The sequence below is a fragment of the Coffea arabica genome, chromosome 10e, assembly GCF_036785885.1.
Source record: "Coffea arabica cultivar ET-39 chromosome 10e, Coffea Arabica ET-39 HiFi, whole genome shotgun sequence".
Taxonomy (NCBI): domain Eukaryota; kingdom Viridiplantae; phylum Streptophyta; class Magnoliopsida; order Gentianales; family Rubiaceae; genus Coffea; species Coffea arabica.
The window spans coordinates 6,364,086-6,381,966 of NC_092328.1; the positions used below are offsets into that span (position 1 = coordinate 6,364,086).

The 17,881-nt window shown below is 36.7% G+C and overlaps 2 protein-coding genes and 1 non-coding gene across 3 annotated transcripts; 1 reads left to right on the forward strand and 2 right to left on the reverse strand.

The window, feature by feature from the left end:
* Positions 1 to 2,049: 2,049 nt before the first annotated feature.
* On the reverse strand, positions 2,050 to 5,148 carry LOC113710934 (uncharacterized). Its single transcript, XM_072068156.1, has 5 exons — positions 4,723 to 5,148; positions 4,513 to 4,586; positions 3,429 to 3,564; positions 3,056 to 3,340; positions 2,050 to 2,562 (listed from the first exon to the last, which is right to left on the reverse strand). Exons 1-5 carry the CDS (start codon positions 4,858 to 4,860, stop codon positions 2,290 to 2,292), a joined length of 906 nt encoding a protein of 301 aa, XP_071924257.1. The 5' UTR covers positions 4,861 to 5,148; the 3' UTR covers positions 2,050 to 2,289.
* A 6,075-nt stretch (positions 5,149 to 11,223) lies between these two features.
* Positions 11,224 to 11,296, reverse strand: TRNAK-CUU (transfer RNA lysine (anticodon CUU)). Its single transcript has one exon. It is a non-coding gene; the product is annotated as a tRNA-Lys (tRNA).
* A 2,167-nt stretch (positions 11,297 to 13,463) lies between these two features.
* LOC140015416 (uncharacterized methyltransferase At1g78140, chloroplastic-like) lies at positions 13,464 to 17,818 on the forward strand. The gene is made up of 8 exons (XM_072067990.1): positions 13,464 to 13,788; positions 14,243 to 14,346; positions 14,470 to 14,610; positions 15,172 to 15,256; positions 15,809 to 16,002; positions 16,101 to 16,212; positions 16,735 to 16,842; positions 17,438 to 17,818. Exons 1-8 carry the CDS (start codon positions 13,597 to 13,599, stop codon positions 17,576 to 17,578), a joined length of 1,077 nt encoding a protein of 358 aa, XP_071924091.1. The 5' UTR covers positions 13,464 to 13,596; the 3' UTR covers positions 17,579 to 17,818.
* Positions 17,819 to 17,881: the final 63 nt, after the last annotated feature.

A 17,881-nucleotide genomic window follows, 5' to 3' on the forward strand; every position in this document is an offset into this window, starting at 1 on the left:
TACTTAGAATTTTTTTTTTTAAATTGTTGAAATTATGCCCCCGCTCTTTCAGAAACAAGAATTCAAAAGTCCAACTAGTAATATGACTTTTTTTTTTTTTTTTTGTGTGTTCCTTGAGGACCAAGCAACTTTACAGTGAACTATGAGTCTACTGCGAGTGTGCTATGGCTACCTCAGAGAAAGCTGACGGATGACGTGGCAGGTGCTATTACTTGATTGTACTTTTGATATGAAACGTGTCCCTCTTACTTTTATTTCTTTTCAACGTAGGTGCATGTCAGTGCTATCGGATCCGAAATCTCTCACTTATATTTTTCAACTCGTATTAGCCAATCTATTTCCTCCGAATATAATAAAAAATTATTTAAAAAAATTTATTTGAAATATTATTATAACACTTTTTATAATGTGATATAGATATGAAATAAAAAAATTGATTAAAATTTATGTATAACATATTTGTAATTATCTTTTTACGTCGCGTATATTATATTCCAAAAATAATTAAAGCTTATTAATTTTAATAAAAAAATTCTAAGAAACACAATCCACACCAAAGCGACAATAATGACATTTTAATTTTACTTTTTTTTTTCCTGTAACTCTTGTAAATGGATAAGAAGTGGATTCAAAGTAAAATTAGAAATCCGTATAGCTGTGCTTGTTAAAGAGGTCAACAAGATGTGAAATTGCAAACGCCGAAAAATGGACATAATCGTTAGAGTAGGAGGGGGGAAATAGACATTTACGGACTCAATAATTAGTACATGTAATAAATAACCAGATAGATTGTAGATATAATGACGTAAAACAACGTGATGATAAATAATACTACTACTATATATGACTATGATGATGATGTAAGAAAATTCAGATTACTGGATTCATCAGTGGGCCTTGGTAAAAATATAATAATGTTGCACTAACGTTGGCAGCAAGAGGTGTGAAGATAATGTTGCAACGGATGAGTAACTGAATGTTGCTCTGGGCTTCCAAGCAAAACATGGCTTCACCTGTCCTAGGAGGTCCAACTTCCAGGACTGGACTACTGCAGCTGATTAGCCTACTCCAACTCCCAGTATATGTAAAGCTTTGCTTTCTTGGGCGCTCAGTGTTCAATTCTTCCTTCGAAACTACGATTTCTTCAACCCCTCCGTCCCTCCCCTTCGGAGTTGGCACAAGCGAATTAGCTATAAAGGGGAAACCGGAGTACATTTCTGCCTGAAATGGATAAACCCAACTCCGACAAGCGTTTGTTTTGGTTGTCGCGACATAAAAGCATATACGGAAACAAGACGGACAACTCTCCCGGCAACTCAAAAAGCTTGTGCATGGTTATTTTTCTTTACTCCCCCGACAAGGAAGGTTGCAGCGCAAATCATGGAACCCTGATACTAGTAGACATTAGTAGTATGAATTACTCAAGCCAATCAATGAGGCACAATATTCATCCAGGCAGGTCAGTTGCCCGCTTTCTTTTTTCAGACTCTGACAGGCGGTCCAGAAGAAAAAGATAGCCGGATAAATTGCGGTCCCTCCTGTCATTTTGCAAAGTGTAGAAGTTGCTTTGATCGCCTTTCGTGAAACACTTGCCCATCCATTTAAAGTCTTTATCACGCACAATCTTGACAGCTGCACATGTAGTCTAGTACAAGTCTTTATTCCATCGAATTTAGCTTTTAAGATTTGGCACTGAATCCATCACAAGTAATTGTAACTTGAGTTATGCACGGCTCAACCTTTTACCGTTTCATAACATCTGCTCACAAGATCAACTGGCTTCTACATTTCAAATCAAATGCAGTCTAATCAGAAACACTAAAAGCCAAATGATTTAGCCTGATTTATGCCCTCCAATAAAGGGATTATGCTACTCTCTGCCCTTACTTGGAACCTCAAAAGTCTTCAATTTCTAACACACAGTTTCTAAGTATTCGCCTTTACAAGTTTAGTTTCATGGGCTCTGTAAATGTTTGCCAACGTACACAGTTTTAGGACAAAAAGAATCATTCATTCAGAAACAGCTAAATAAGCTTCCAGTCCTGAACGTGGTAAAACATCAATATATTAAAGCAAGCAAGACCATTCATCGACACAAATAGCATGAAAACAAGATTATGGACATATAACCCAATTAGCAAATCGTCTATAACTATGGAGCACATGTTAACCTGAGCCACACCAAAAGCCAGAACACAAAGTCTTCCGTTTGAGGACGAATCTCCACTAGGAGAGGAGAGGCGAAGACACAAATAATAATGTAATTTAATGGAGTCAGACCTAATAACATTACACCAGAGCGATGCTGCTCTCACCACCAGGGGGCTTGCGAACCCCGCCAAAGTAATCTCGAGATTCTACCTTTCCATCGGCAAAAATGTTGCTCCCGCTCATCTCTTGCAACTTCGCAGAACTCAGTGGCTTCTCGGCAGATGACGGAGGTGCATCTCCCTTGAAAATGTTGTTTCCGGACAGCTCTACAAATTTCTTCTCTGGAATCTTTTTCGCTGTTTTAAGCATTGTTTCTTCATTAGATACCTCATCGCCTGCATTTCCAGTGGCCTACATAGACAAGACCAGGAGTTTTGAGCTCATGGGGTAATGGAAAAGGAGGGGAGAAGGGAATTGAAATTACTGAACATGATCCAAGGTCAAATAGAACAGCAAAAGGAGGTTTCAAGCTAAAGAAGAAGAAATGGAATAACTAGATGAATAGCAAGCCCTCGTGTCACACAGTTCAATTAAAACCTAGTTTGGTGAAGCCCTTCCAACTTGTATCCATTATGACCAACATTTGGGCCTTAATTGTCCTAAAGACTCTTGTACACACTCAGACAACACATTTTAAAAATTTTAAGGGCACAATATGAGCATAGCCAAATAATATATGTCCTTGGATTCAAGTATTTGTACAACCAATGAATTGCAGCAGTCCAATAACAGGTCTTGATTTCTCATGAATCGATAATATGATTGTGCAGGTAGACCGAGCCAAAAGGAGAAGCAATGTATAGTTGTAGTGAGTGGCCATACAGACTTCGACAAAAGCACTTACATTGCGTGCAGCAGTTTCTCCAATGGTAATGCTCTCTCTTAGAGCTGGTGCACGAGCAGCCAATGGTCGAGGTTGAATTTCAGGAGGGGGAGCAAAGATGTCATGGCCACTAAGCTCCTTCGACTTTGCATTTGAAATTTGCTTCTTCAGCTTTGCCTCAGATTCACTTTCCAGGTTTCCACTTAGCTCCCGCTGCTTCGCCACTTCAGGCAGAGTAGTAGGCTTCTTTGGAGTGACAGTTTCTTCATCACCAAAGGAAATTTGACTGATTCCAGCAACCGCTTGCTGAGAATAGTAGCAGTTAACAAAATAACCAAGAGGTATTCGTTGTTAAACTCAGAAGTCTTACCGATAAGTAAGATAGTTTGTTTACCTGGTACATGCGTAAACCAGTTTTATTAGCAGCACTTGGGTCAGCACTATCAGATTCAAGGATATCATTCTCACCACCTGGCTTAAAAATACCGCTACCTGTAATTTCCTTTAACTTATAGTCTGAGCATGGTTTCCTGCAACACAGAAAAGGCTAAATTAATGTACTCTTCCTGGAACATAGAAAGGGCTAGGCTATGAAATGAATTTAAGCACTTTTTGGTGTCAACTTTCTCCATGATAGAAGTTTTCAGAAAAAAATGATGAATTACATTATTTCGAAGAAAAAATTTTAAAGACGTTAGTCTATATAGTTTAGATACTACTCTTGTGGGCTTCCATCAATTAGTATTGATATCTGGTTTTGCTCTGCAATTATCTGCATTAGGTGCTATCTCATGGAATTCAAGGTCAATATTCTGCTTCTGTTAGGGGTAGCTAATAGCCTAATCATTGTAAAGACCTGCCAACTATTAAGAACTAATTAAATTTTTTGGATCATCTTGCCACAGATCCAATAGCAACAATCCTTGAGCACAAAAGAAAAAAAGAGGCGAGCGATGGAAAAAACTATAAATTAGCAGACAATCTCCAATAACTCAAATTTAGGAAATCGGCAGTAACATTTCAAACTATTCAAATCAGGTTATCAATAATTCTGGTTCAATCATCCAAACAATTGACAGAGAGAGATCCCGTAATGTAGTACATATGATGAAAAGATCAAACAAGGAGATTTTTAGAATATTTAAAGTTTACAAAATTGTGATTAATTTTAAGAACCAAAAACTTGAATGCTATGTTTGAATGGTTCTGACATTTTATACATATGAAAACAAATGCTGTAAAGACCGTGACAAATAATACAGCCAAAATATCAGACCAAACGAAATTCTCCCCACTTTCTCCAATTATCACCCCATTTATTGCTCACTGGTCACTTTCCCCGCGGCCCATCGCCAAAAGTATGGAAGAAAATTTGTTTTAAAAAAAAAACAATGAAATGAAGAAGTAGAAGGTAAATACATAAAACAAAGTAAATGGGAAGGGAAGCAAGGAATCAAGACGGAGGATGGATCTTATACCGTTTATTCAAGCTTTCAACTTCTTCATCCGTCACCTGCCCTCCAAACACAACCTTTCTGATTCCATCTGACGGCTATTGGAGTTTTCCAAAGCAACCAAAAGTTTTTAAAAAAAAAAACACCACCAAAAGAAATTCTAAATAAGCCCAAAAAGGAAAAAAAATGTTGAAAAGAAGATTAAAAAGAAGGGGAACTTTATGAGCTGAGCACCTGGTGGGAGCGGGCGGAGGACCGAGCAGCGGAGGAAGCGGAGCCCAGTGCCGCAGAATTTTCCGGCGGATTTTCCGACCAAGTGAGCAGATCTGCTGTAGAAGTGTGAGGCTTCCTAACCGGTGTGGTTCTCTCCATTACCTAATCTTTCAGTCTTTTCTTCGCTTGAAATCTCAATCTCTCTCTTTCTTAAAAGGATCTGAGCTTCTGAAATTCCAATGCTGCCGTTTCTATAACTCCTGCTCCCTCTGGGATTCCCAGGTTCTCTTCTTCGTTAATGCTAATGATTATTAAGTATTATTATTTTTCTTCTCCTTCTCTTTTCTCTGGAGCTGAAAGCCTGAAACAGTAAGGAGTAGAGAGTGAAGGATGATGATGAAATGGGGACTGTGTTGGGTACTGTGTGACTGTGTGTCTTTATTTTGTAGTAGTATTTGTGTCTGGCCGTCCGAGAGACCACTTTGGGACTTTGAGAGACCGTATTCAATTTTTTTTTTTTATTATTTTTTTCAATTTTATTCGATTTTAGAGTAGTAGTAGGAGAGTATCTTTTGTTTTTCTGGGATTTTAAAACCGCGGCGTCGACTAAAAGGCACTCTAACTAACCTTCTTTCTCTCTCTACTAACCACCGAGGCCACCTGTAGAAGTAGTCAGTAGAGTCAGGTGACTTGCAATTTTTGCGAAAGGGATTTTGAATTTCTTTTCCGCCTCAGAACTCGGAAGAAGGGAAGGGGTGCCTTTTTAGTTTAGTTTCCACTCGGGAGCATGTGCACTAAAGGGACAGGCACGTGTCGGTCGCCAGATCAGGTCCCACTTGCTTCTACTCTACTTTACCAAATTGTCCCTGTGATTTCCTAAATTGGCCTTCTTGAATTTGCACTCCTTTTTTTTTTTTTTCCTCTCTAGGAAGTAAACAGTAGCAATAATAAAAAGTTAAGCATGTGATTCGCTCAGCATCAATTTTTTTATGGGCACTAGCTGCTTCGTTTCTGTGCAGCTTGCCAAAAACATTGGCATAGTTTAATGTAAAATTTGCTAATGGCTTGGAATGCGATTCTCCTGTAAAGGTTTTTTTTGTTTTGTATGAACTCAACTTTCAATCAAGCGGATACAAATTAGATTTTCACTAATAATTACATGCGCACATTTTTTTCATGTGTACATGGTATTTCTATAGTTTGTTCGGTCCAGATGAATTGAAAATATTCCACGACTTTCATTTTTGGATGCTATTACGCTTTATGTTGTAATTGCTAGAACAATCATCACTTATAATTACATTTTACCTTGTAATTACTTGAATAATCATCACTTATGATCGTGTGCATGTCAACCTATCAAAGACTCTTATTTTTCATATACTGATAATTATGATTAATAATATTCAAAGCTTCACATGGTATGATGATTATTAAGTTGCTATTAAACCTTATCCACGTAGAAGGATGCCCAAAGAAGTAAGTGCATTAAAAAAATCATGTTGATTTGTAACATAAAAAAAGTCAAAAATATTAAAATAAAAAAAAAGGTTTCTTGTGAAAGGGCAATTACGTCACGTGGAAGACCAGATAGAGTCTCCTTGAGTTGAGAATAGAAGACTTTTTTGCGGTACCTGACGTAAGGATAAAGGTAGCCGTTGGACATTTCGTTTCATTTTGCCTTGGGCTCCGGTTGCGTCTCCTCTACAGTAACTCAGAAAACGGTTTTTTAAAAATTTTTGATTTTCAATTTGCATAAAAGCCCCATCGGAAATGGTGGAAATCTTGCCTTCAATTCAATCTTTTGACTTTTTCGCTCTGGGTGGAGCCTTAATCTTGAGCTTAATAAAGTCATTAAAGAGTTTAAACTCTCACTAGCCGTTAGTAGGTCATTTTTCTTCATCTTCTTTTTCTTTAATAGCAAAGAGAAGCTACACTACTCTTGTTCTATTGTTTTACTTTGATATGTTCTTTGAAATATTTAGGCCTTGTTTGGACAGCCATTTTTTGCTAGAAAATTGCGTCGTTTTCTGTGATCATATTTCTCTATTACCTTTTTTCCTCACATACATCAAATCGCTACAGTAATTTTTTTTACAAAAAATCCTAGAAAATGCAATTAATAATATCTTTTGCTTATAATTTTGAAATAAGTGGCTGTATTAAGTTATAAGTTCACTTATCAAATTTTATTCTCGACTTAGCAAAAAAGGGAAATAAAATCGGTTTGATCTACATGTGGTTTTCTCTGCTTACTATTTCACTTGTACTAATTCTTACGTGATGTATATATATACATGTAAATGCAAGACCAGAAGTTTTGCATTTAAATTCAATTATTCTATCCTCTAATTTTTTTTTCATTCTATTTGTTTTTGTTGAAGCATAATGTTCCATTCACGACATAGATATTGAAGTTTTACGGTCAGGAAAATGTTATTTGTGTTTAATTTTTTATCATTTGCGCTCCCCACCATTTGTTTCATTATATAATCTAATAAATGAAAATTATATAATTAAAATGCCGGTAAAAGTGTGATTAATAAAAATAGAAGTGTAAATAATAATTTTCTATTTTAAACCCAAAAATTTTTTAAAAAACCTGACTTGGTGGTCCAAGATAAATTATTAGATTCTGGATTTCTAATTTATTTCTTTTAACGTCTACAAGCTTCAAGATCTCTTATTCAATCGACCCTGCTGTAAGACTCAATACTGGTACATCATGATTAATTGATGTGACTAGGAAACCATTTGGACCAACAATTTTCCTCTTCTTAAAAGTTAGGCCGTGCTCTTCATTCTACATATGGTAACACTTAACAAACATTACTAGAACCCAAGCGCTTTATGGAAATTCCAGGTATGTACAAAGAAATGCTTTATTCTTTTTCTTTTGTCAATTGTTACATATTCCTACTCTTTTCTAAGGAAAAGCCTAATTGGGCTAATAAAAAAAAAAAATCAAAGGGTGTTAAATTATTATCAGATTAGATGAACGCATCACGTGCATCCGTATAAATTTGGAAAAATCACGTTATAGCAAAACGACGAGAGTTAAAGATTAGAACCTTGACTTCCCATCTCATAAGGATTTTAAATCATTATTGGTTGTGGCTAACAATAATGAATTACGAGTGGAAGCTACAAATGAGTGCTGTGATACCATCGAGGGGACAATTGTCTACGGAGAATGCGACTGATCAATCAAATCGTCTGCTAAATCTGATATTTTTGGACCAGCTTAAGCCTTAAAAGGACCACTAAACGTCCAAAACTTTGATATGGACTCACCTAACGAAACAACCTGCATTAGGAACTTAGACGAAATGTATAGATTTGTTACTTTCAAGAAGCTACCATCCATAGAAAATTAGTGAAACAACATCAGGAGTTTAAGGGTAGTAATTAACTTGATCTTCTGAAAATTAGGTGGTTCAAATTACAAACAGCTCCATGTACGCTCAGAAAGTGTCTTAGGGACAAAAATTGTGCCAAATGATACTCCACTTTGCCCTGGAGACATAGAATGAATGGCAAGAGATTTTAACAAGTTAGTAGTTTAGTACTAGTTAGATCACACATTATTAACTGGTAATTACGCTAGTCTGAGGTCTATCGTGTAGTACTATTCAATTGTTGTAGCCCAAGTTTCCTATTTAATTTCTTGTCTTTTCAGCAACTTTTTTCTTGTACCTAACACAGATCCTACCACAAAATGTGTTTACAAATAAAAAAAAGAATAGTCTATGATAAGAACATGCACTGTATGGCAAGACGGGTTAATCTTTTCTACAGTAACAGTATATACATTATTAGCATTAGATGAATGATAATTATATAAAATTTAAATTTAAAATCTAACTTTTACACACGTATCATGAATCCAATGATAAATTCTCAATATATATATATATATAAGATTTAGTCTAGCAATACAATACGAGTCGGGGCTAATATGATTGCTAGTGCAACATGCCATTAACAGTTGAGATATATCGACCCAAATTAGTCCAAGCTCTCCTATCCTAACAATAATAATACAACTTTGATGCACTAATTTTTCATAATTGGCGTCTATATCTTAGACTAGAGATTGCCTTGACTACAGTCAAGAGTCCGGGTTGATTCTCTCGAGTCTTAACCGATTTACGTGGGGTTTTCATCGTCGTTTTCGCCCTGCAATGCAAAAGTTAATTAAAAAAAAAAAAATTTCATTCCCACTCAAAACAGTGGTGAATTTTAGCGAACAAAAAGCACAAAAAAGGTGGAAGGATGAAGAGTATAGACCAAACATTACATGTGGGTTATAATGATGCTTGGCCCGTGGCTCTGCAAACCTAACTTGGAAAACACACTACGAACCCCCCCACCCAAAACAAAAAAAAAGGAAAATTGAAGATTCCTCAAAAAGGCTACACTAAAGACTCACTCATCCTTAATCCATGGTTTAATTAAGGACTATTCAGATGATCTTTGAGTTGATTAATTAATGCATCAGTTGTAACTGCCTCTCCTAAGATGAAGTATAGTTTATGGAATCATGTAAGCTGTCAATTTCCAAAGATTGAGCCTCGTCAGCTAGATGGGAAAAAGATAATAATGTAATGGTTCATTGTCTTGTCCGTGGACCACTCGAGCATTTCCTGCGATGAAACTTTGACACCGAAGACGGGAACCTAGCCTTTGATTGTGCTCCATGATCATATTGAATTTTCCTGAAAATAAACTCCTACCTAATTATTCCAAACGACAAAATCTGCATGCTTTGGATTATTGGAAAGCTCACACTGCTCTTGTCTAATCCTCGTGTTAACTATGATTATCAATGATGAAATCTTGGCATTATCCAAACCACGTAAACAAATGCTATCATGTTTTTGAATAAAAACCAACAGCAACATTTCTTTCTTTCTTTCTTTCTTTCCTTTTTTTTTTAATCTTTTCTCTAGTGCTACCCTATAAATTAAATTCCATGTACATGCTAGAAGTAAAATGTCTTTTCTTTTGTTCTTTTAGGGGTAGGTGTAAGATCAGAAGAAGAAAGAAGATTTGAAATCAGAACTTCTAATTGTTGGAGTTTCAATCTCAATAGCAATTAGATCGGTATTTCTTCTGCGGAAGTGAATATTTTAACAATAATATGTATTAGTATCGTCAACAACTAACAAGGACCAATTTAGAACGAGATGACGCTGCACTACACGTCGGTTATGCAAACTAAATTGAAACACACACTACAAACCAGAAAAAAGAAAAGAAAAAAGAAGAGAGACTTATTGAAGGTTAATTCTATTTGTTTGATTAATTAATGTATCAGTTGTAACTCCCACTCCTAAAATATATAGTTAAAAATATTCCAGTCAATGAATCATATAAGCTGTCAATTACCAAAGATTGGATCTTTTTTTTTTTTTTTTTCGACACAGAGGTGTCTGGGTCAATCCTTACGGGGCCCGACTAATCCCCTGCGGCTCGGACCCGGCGCCCCAACCCGACTCGAACACGTTAAGTGCGCGGAGGAATCCAGCGGAGCGGAGACTCGAACTTGTGACCTCAAGGTTCACTGGTGAGAGGCGCTGCCGCTGGACCATTCACGCGAGGCCCAAAGATTGGATCGCAAAACTAGAAAAAGGCTAGCGGTTCATATATAGTTCGCGAACCTTTGCAACATTTCCCGCAATCAAACTTTTTTTGACACTTGACTTTAGACGGAAACCGGGTCATTTTTTTGGTACTAGGAAACCTAGTCGTTGATTGTGTTCCATGATCATATTGAAAAATAACCATATGATCATTTAGAAAAATAAACTCCGATCTAATCATTCAAAATCTGCACGGGCGGGATTGTTGGAAAAAGCAAAGCACACCATTAACGTCTGATCCTCGTGCTAACTGCTAACTATGATTATCAACGATGAAATCATGGCATCATCCAAACCACACAAACAAATGTTATTATATTTTTTGAATAAAATCCATTCTTTTCTTTTCGTTGCCTTTTTAGTTTCCCCTCTTAACATACTAACATAGTAAAAGCAAACTAGTGCTGCATGCTATCCCATAATTACACTAAAACAGCTAACAATGACCAATTTGAAAGCAGAAGGATAAGTTATTAGACGTCCCAATTTTAGGCATTCATTATGTTTATAGTTGTTAGGAGAGGCTAACACAAATTGATTCAATTGATAAGAGTAGATTATTTTCTCATAAAAGACCGTGTATTCAAATCCTGCTAATAATGTAACGTGAAGATTATATATATTAATGAATAAAATATGTAAGAATTCCTGTAAGCAACTTGTAAACATGCTCTCACAGTAATAGTAATCGAAGTGGAAGACACCCAAATTTTTGGAGCAACCAAACTAAAATTTGTTCGTAGGAGGAGTGTGATCCGGTGATGGCACAGGTCCGGCGGACTTTGGATTCTTGGGAGTTGTTTCGTTGGAGGAGGCGCGAAAAAGACGTGGGGATGGAATACAGAGCACTAAAAAATAGGTGCGGAAAACTGAAGAACGCCCACCGTGGGGCTCGAACCCACGACCACAAGGTTAAGAGCCTTGCGCTCTACCGACTGAGCTAGACGGGCACCTTGGCACGGTAATCATGTTATAAAAGGAAATCATTTCATACATTGTATTTTTCATGACTTTAATAACAGGAAATTGGGTTCTCTACGATTTCCATATCTACTTGTATGATGCAATGAGCACTTCTTAGGAAATCGTTATAAACCTTCATCCACGCAATGTATATGGATGGACTGTTTATTGTGAATTTGTCTAACCCGGACGTAATGTCCAAGTGTTATTAGTTTTTCAAATCGTAAATCGGACTACCAATTGCACTAATTGCGGTTCAACTTAAAATTACAGAGGTTCTGGGCACAAGTTCTCACCCCATCTTCTAGGGTAGCCCAGAAAAAAAAAAGAGAGAGGTAACAATAATTGTTTGATTGGTCGGAAACCAGCGAGACACCGCTTCTTGAGACTCCTTGAGCAGTAAGTGGATAAATATGGTGTCTTGAAAAGGTGACATAAACAAAATAATGCAAATTAGTGATTTTAGGCTTGTGCTAATACTTGAGCAATTTAGAAGTTGAATGTCTACCTTAGACCGTCAGTCCTCAAGAGTTCAATTGCTAGGCTCCTGGCTAACTTTCAATATAAAGAAAGAATCTACCAGTACTTTTTTGATGACTAATTTTAGAGGCAGCAAATTGGTTGCCTCCATGTAGTGAACGAATGATGGACTGGAGGAATTTTTTTTTTTTTTTTAAATTTTTTTTGGTGGAATGATGGACTAGAGTCAATAGGGTTTCAGATTTGGAAGATGAATCTAGGAATTATGTAAACAATGCAGGAATCTAGAATTAAGGGATTTTGTAAAGGAAATATGAGATGTAGACAATGCATTTGGTTTCAACTCTGAGGATTTGCTCCATACACTTAATGTTGTCCCCTTTTCTTTTGAATTGGAATGATTTTTTGGTGCCTTCATGTGGTGAACGATGAATTGGAATGATGACTAGAGTTAATGGGGTTTCAGATTTGGAAGATGAATCTTGGAATTATGTAGACAATGTAGGAATCTAGAATTAAGGGACTTTGTAAAGGAAATATAAGATGCAGACAATGTATTTGGTCTCAACTCTCAGGATTTGCTCCATACACTTAATGTCCTCCCCTTTTCTTTTGAATTGGAGTAGCTATGTTCCAATTCATTTTTTATTGCGTTAAGTTAATTTGAAGGGGCTAAATTCAGAGCTCCTCATCCCAAATTCATATATTTGATGCATTTATAGGACATGTACAATCAGACTTAAATTTATATAAAATGTAGCTTTAGAGTCAAGGAATACGAATTCAACCCTTCCAAACCAATTATAATCACAAATTGTTGTTTTGATTTTCGTTTCTTGTATCTTTTCCTTAACAAATTAGTGCGTCTGATCTCTTGCAGCTTTTAGTTGATTTGGGACAAATGAGCTTCAAAGAATGAAGCATAGTGATTTGAACGGTGTGACGGTCATCCTACCAATTAGTTGCAATGTTTTTAATTGAATCGGACTAGAGGCATGACCGGTTCACAGTTCAATCGGTCAAACCAATAGATCCGATCCGATCTTCAAAACTTTTTGACTAGCTGGAATTTAGCCCTAAACCCGTCCTGTTTCCATTTCGATTGAGTCTCGTTCTAGTTAGAGTTTTTCATTTTTTAAAATACATAACTGGATACGTGACATGTGTTTCATTTATTAGGAAGGGTCATGGTCCCTTTGTTTTTTGACAAAAAGTCCTAATCGTTATCAATAGATGAAACACATACACGTCTCGCATCCGGTTGTATGTTGTGAAAAAATAGAGAAGGAAGTAACCGGAGAAGAACCGGATTCCCAATTAGCTAACTAAAAACACAATCAAATGGTAACTCAATGGCTATCACCTCCCATCAAAAAATGCAAGGATTTCTATTGAAGAAGGAAAGCAGTAAAGAGAAATCAATTTGAAGATACAGAAGGCTACGAAAACAATAATGAAACACAGCAACACGTAAACCACATCCAAATCCATTTGGTCACTTGAATTGTGCCTCCCTCCATTTCCGGAGCATCCCATGACAAAACTAGAAAGTCCGAGCAGACCCTCCAATGTGTTACTAGCACACAGTTTGCGTCAAGTACGATGTGGATGTTGGGCCGTTGGGGGTGCAGCTCTTGGGACACGTCACCTAACCTTTTAAATATCTGTCAAATGGGAGAAAGAAATGAAAACAGAAATTCGGGAACATTAATCCTGTCCTCTGGTCTCGAAAGTCCTTTTGCACGGAAACAGACAGCAGCTCGACTCGCCCGGGTTTAAGACTCACCAATCACCATTTGCGGCTGAAATGGCCACGGTGGTCAGTATGGGAAATTTGTCTTCGCTGCTCTTGCCGAGTCGCCTCAGTCATAACAACTCACAAGATCGCTTTTTGCTGCTCAAAACTACTGCCAGTCGCTTCATCCCACAAACCATTAAAAATGCCTTCGCAGCTACGAGAATTCGAGCTACTTCCACTCTTCTTGTGGAAACCAAGCCTGTAATCTCCTTTCTCCCTCTCTCTCCTTCTGGTTTTTCCTTTTATAATGTCCTTGGTTGTTTTCCTTTGTCCGGGGCGGGTTACTTTTATTTATTTACTTTTCTTTTCTTTTTTTGTGTGGGTTAACTTTTAGCAGGAATAAGTGGGAAAGGACAGGGATAGACAAGAGTGAGGATGGAACCTGAAAGTCATTGAGGAGCAATTAAACTTCTTAAACCGGTGGACTATATCAAGAAAATAGTCATTTTCATATGCAAAAAATGTTTGGGAGTTGCGACTCTGTAAAGTAAATAAATGAGCAAATATTAGACTGTTAGGCCCGTTGCAACAACTGATTAATTGACTTTCTTGATGATCAATGTATGCTAGTCAATTCTTGGCAATGAAATCGGATTAGCTTCTGAAGATAACTATATTTACTAATAAATATATGCATTAATTTTGATTCATATAGGATACTATTCTGGATGAGAAGAAGTTGGACAGCTGCAAGAATACTTTAGCTTGTCCTATTTGCTATACCCCTCTGATTTACACTGCTGATTCAAGCTTCCCTGCGTAAGTATGATATCCATATCCATTCTTGCTTCTATATAAGAATGACGCTTTTGCTATTTTCTGTTTCCTTGTTAAAAATTATCATGATTGAATCCTTTTCTCTTTTTTTGTTGATCATATTAGGGACTCTGCGGCACGGCCCAATTTACGGTGCCGAACCTGCAGGAAGGCTTATTCTGGAAATGACACGCATCTTGACCTGACAATCACTAGTGGTAGCAAGGGGTATGGCGAAGCTATGCCAGCTTCTACTGAGCTTTTCAGGTATTGCACCAAAGACGATTGAACTGCACTATTCTAGGATGATGTATGACGTCCTTAGGCTATGTAGCTTACCTGTTTTCCTAATTCCATTCATAATGGGTATGGGCTACTATTTTTGTATAGTAACAGTTAAATGTCAAACTCTGTTGGTGACCAGTTTTTTCTAATGGGACCAAGTATTTCACTTTGTTAGGTGAACTTCGAAAAGCAAGGATCCAAATCAAAATTCATTATGGAAACAACTACATGCAACCAATTCAGTTAGATGCAATAGGTCAATGAAGATAGACAGTCTTTTGCTGTTGAGTTGGCAACAATAGCTTTGTTGCTTTTTTTTTTTTTTTTTTTTTTTTGCAACGATTTAATGTCCAAGATTTGCTTCTTTTGAAGGTAGTTTTGTAAAATAACATCTTCTAAGATCAGGTAAATAGTTTGGTACTGGGAAATAATGTTCTGTTGCATGATATAACACTAATGAAGAAACACAAATGAAGTTTGCAATTTGAGAGTGATCAAGTGATGATCATTACATATTGTGAGGATCTATGTTTCTTGAAACAGATTTCCTTTCGTGTCCTTTTTGTATGAGAGAGGATGGCGACAAAGTTTTTCTATATGGGGTGGTTTTCCAGGTCCAGAGAAAGAGGTAAATTTCAAGCTTGTCTATCATAGTTTATCTGCATTATTCAGGAAATCTTCTATGAGGCATCTTTAAGTTTTAAGGCACAGTTGTTCATTTTTAGTGAACTGCAACTGTTATTTATGATTAGTGCTGCATAGGAAGCATTGGGTCACAGGTAACTTTAACCTGAAAAAAAAAAATTCATGTTTCTATTATTCTAGATATCGTCGTTCTGTAAAAAACAGAGTAGATTCTTAAGGAATTAAGACAGCATAATAACGAAGAGCTACTTAATCTTGAACATTGTTTCTTATATATACATAAAGTGAGCTGTAATATGTATTGTGTTTTGGGAACAGTGGTTGAGTTTATGTGTAATCAGGGCATACAAACTCTGATAATTTAAATCTTGTGGACTTTTTGTAACTTGAAGTTGGCTACTAAGTGGAACATTTTGCTTATTGTCACAAACAATAGATATTGAGTGGCAATAGTGCTTTTCCTACTTTCACCTGTACAATAAATTTTTCTGTTGCCAGCTAAGCTCAACTGACTATGTAAAAACGTTGACTGCAGTTTGAATTGATCAAGGATTACCTTAACCCAGTCTTGGGTGGAACTATTGTTGATGCCAGCTGTGGAAGTGGGATGTTTTCCAGGCTTTTTGCCAAGAGTGGACTGTTTTCTCTTGTTGTTGCCTTGGACTTTTCAGAAGCTATGTTGCGGCAGTGTTCTGAATTTATTAACCAGGAGGAAAACTTTCCCAAAGAGTAAATCCCCCCCCCCAAAAAAACAAAAAAACATACCTATGGAATTCATTTCTCATAATGATTATGTGTCTTTTCTAATATAAATTTCTTTATTCAAGGAAAATAATCTTGGTCAGAGCAGATATCTCCAGGCTTCCATTTGCATCAGGTACTGTGGATGCTGTTCATGCTGGTGCTGCTTTGCATTGTTGGCCTTCACCATCAGTGGCTGTAAGCTGTTCCTAGACACCAATATTTTTTTTTTTTATGGAGAATCCTGTATTTTTGTTGAACTCCTTCCAACTTTCAAAAAGAACAAAAGAAAAGGCACAATTGGCACAACTTTATTTCCTTGCTTATATTTGTTCTCTCTCTCTCTCTGGGTGGAGAAAAGGGGACTGAAATTATATTCTAAATACACTTAGATATTCTAAATTTTTCTACTTTTTTTTTAAAGATTGAAATTTATGGTGACAGGAAGATAATTGATGGGTTCAATGGTTGTTTGAGAGCTCAAAATACCTTTTTGTGCAAATAACATATATCTTTGTGAACTGTTTTCCACGAGGTTTCATGTCTGGTTTTTCTTGATTTTATCTCAACTTATATACAACTCTGTGTTTATGTTGATTGTGGGCCTCAGTTGGTTATTTTAAAGTATTATCAATGAGATCCCAACTGTACCTCAGGCTCAGGTTGCAAATTTGTTAGGAACAATTTAAAGATGTTGTGTCTTGTGCACTGACTTTACAGGTTGCTGAAATAAGTCGAGTACTAAGACCTGGGGGAATGTTTGTTGCTACCACCTACATTTTAGATGGTCTATTCTCGTATATCCCATTAGTCGGGCCTCTTCGGCAGGTAGGTTTTTCTTAGATTGAAAATGTCTTTTCGACCAACATATTAGCTACATTTCTTGGAAAGAATGACTTGGATTACCAATGGCAATGGAGGGAACAGGTGGAGAAAGGAATTAGCTGGAAAAATCACAGATTGATGTTACAAAAGCACGCTGTCCTTTTTTCGTAGTAAAATAATTGAACATATTTAAAAAAAAAATTTCTTGCACTTTGTAATTGTCAGAGTGAAGTAAATTGATTGCGGAGATTTATCTAAGTAATTGATTTCTGTCATGGCATTCGGAACATACTCAGTATGCTGCAAAATTTTTTTGGCTCTATTTTTGCCCATCGAAGGGCTGGAAAATGTTTCAACTTGGTCACATAGAATGATTTTGGCCTCAAGCATCAAAGATTCACTGCACAAGTGAAAAATTCAAAACATATTTGAATTTGTGCAATGTGCATTGTCAATCCTGAAAGCTGTTTAGGTGTCAGGAATGTATGCTTTTAGCACAGGCACAATCTTAATCTATCCTAAACAGGACTTTGAAGATCTTCATGTATGAAATGATTCATGTTTTTCCCCTTTTTTTTTTTTGTTGTTGTTGTTGTAGAACGTTGCACAGGTCTCTGGAAGTCACGTTTTCCTATCCAACAAGGAACTTGAAGATCTTTGCACAGCTTGTGGTCTTGTGGATGCTAAAGTCACTAGGAATAGAATGTTTGTGATGATATGCGCCACGAAACCTAAATAAGTCTGTCGCAGTTTCTTGCTGGCCATTGCTCAGAGATGGCTGAGCCATGACTGCGATTTCACTTGGGCCTGGATTTATTGTCCTTGGAATGCTACATAGTTCTGTGTCTAACAGGAATCTATTGACAGATGTCGGCTACCATTTCATTTTCCTTGTATTCTTTATAGCCATCCATGCATCTGGTAGGATTTTTATGTGGACCGTTCAAAGAGCGAAATACATGTATAGTTCTTTTGCCAAGCTCTTGATTAATGAATGCTTAAGATGTACTTCTTCTCTCTCAAAGCTAATGATTTCTCTTAC

Excerpts from the sequence above, each read along its gene's own strand:
- LOC113710934 (XM_072068156.1), bottom strand. The coding sequence starts at position 4,860 with ATGGAGAGAACCACACCGGTTAGGAAGCCTCACACTTCTACAGCAGAT. Across the intron at positions 4,587-4,722 it reads CCTCCGCCCGCTCCCACCAG|CCGTCAGATGGAATCAGAAA; the intron begins GTGCTCAGCTCA and ends AAACTCCAATAG. Across the intron at positions 2,563-3,055 it reads GAGAAACTGCTGCACGCAAT|GCCACTGGAAATGCAGGCGA; the intron begins GTAAGTGCTTTT and ends TTGTCTATGTAG.
- LOC140015416 (XM_072067990.1), top strand. The coding sequence starts at position 13,597 with ATGGCCACGGTGGTCAGTATGGGAAATTTGTCTTCGCTGCTCTTGCCG. Across the intron at positions 13,789-14,242 it reads TTCTTGTGGAAACCAAGCCT|GATACTATTCTGGATGAGAA; the intron begins GTAATCTCCTTT and ends TGATTCATATAG. Across the intron at positions 14,611-15,171 it reads GCTTCTACTGAGCTTTTCAG|ATTTCCTTTCGTGTCCTTTT; the intron begins GTATTGCACCAA and ends TTCTTGAAACAG.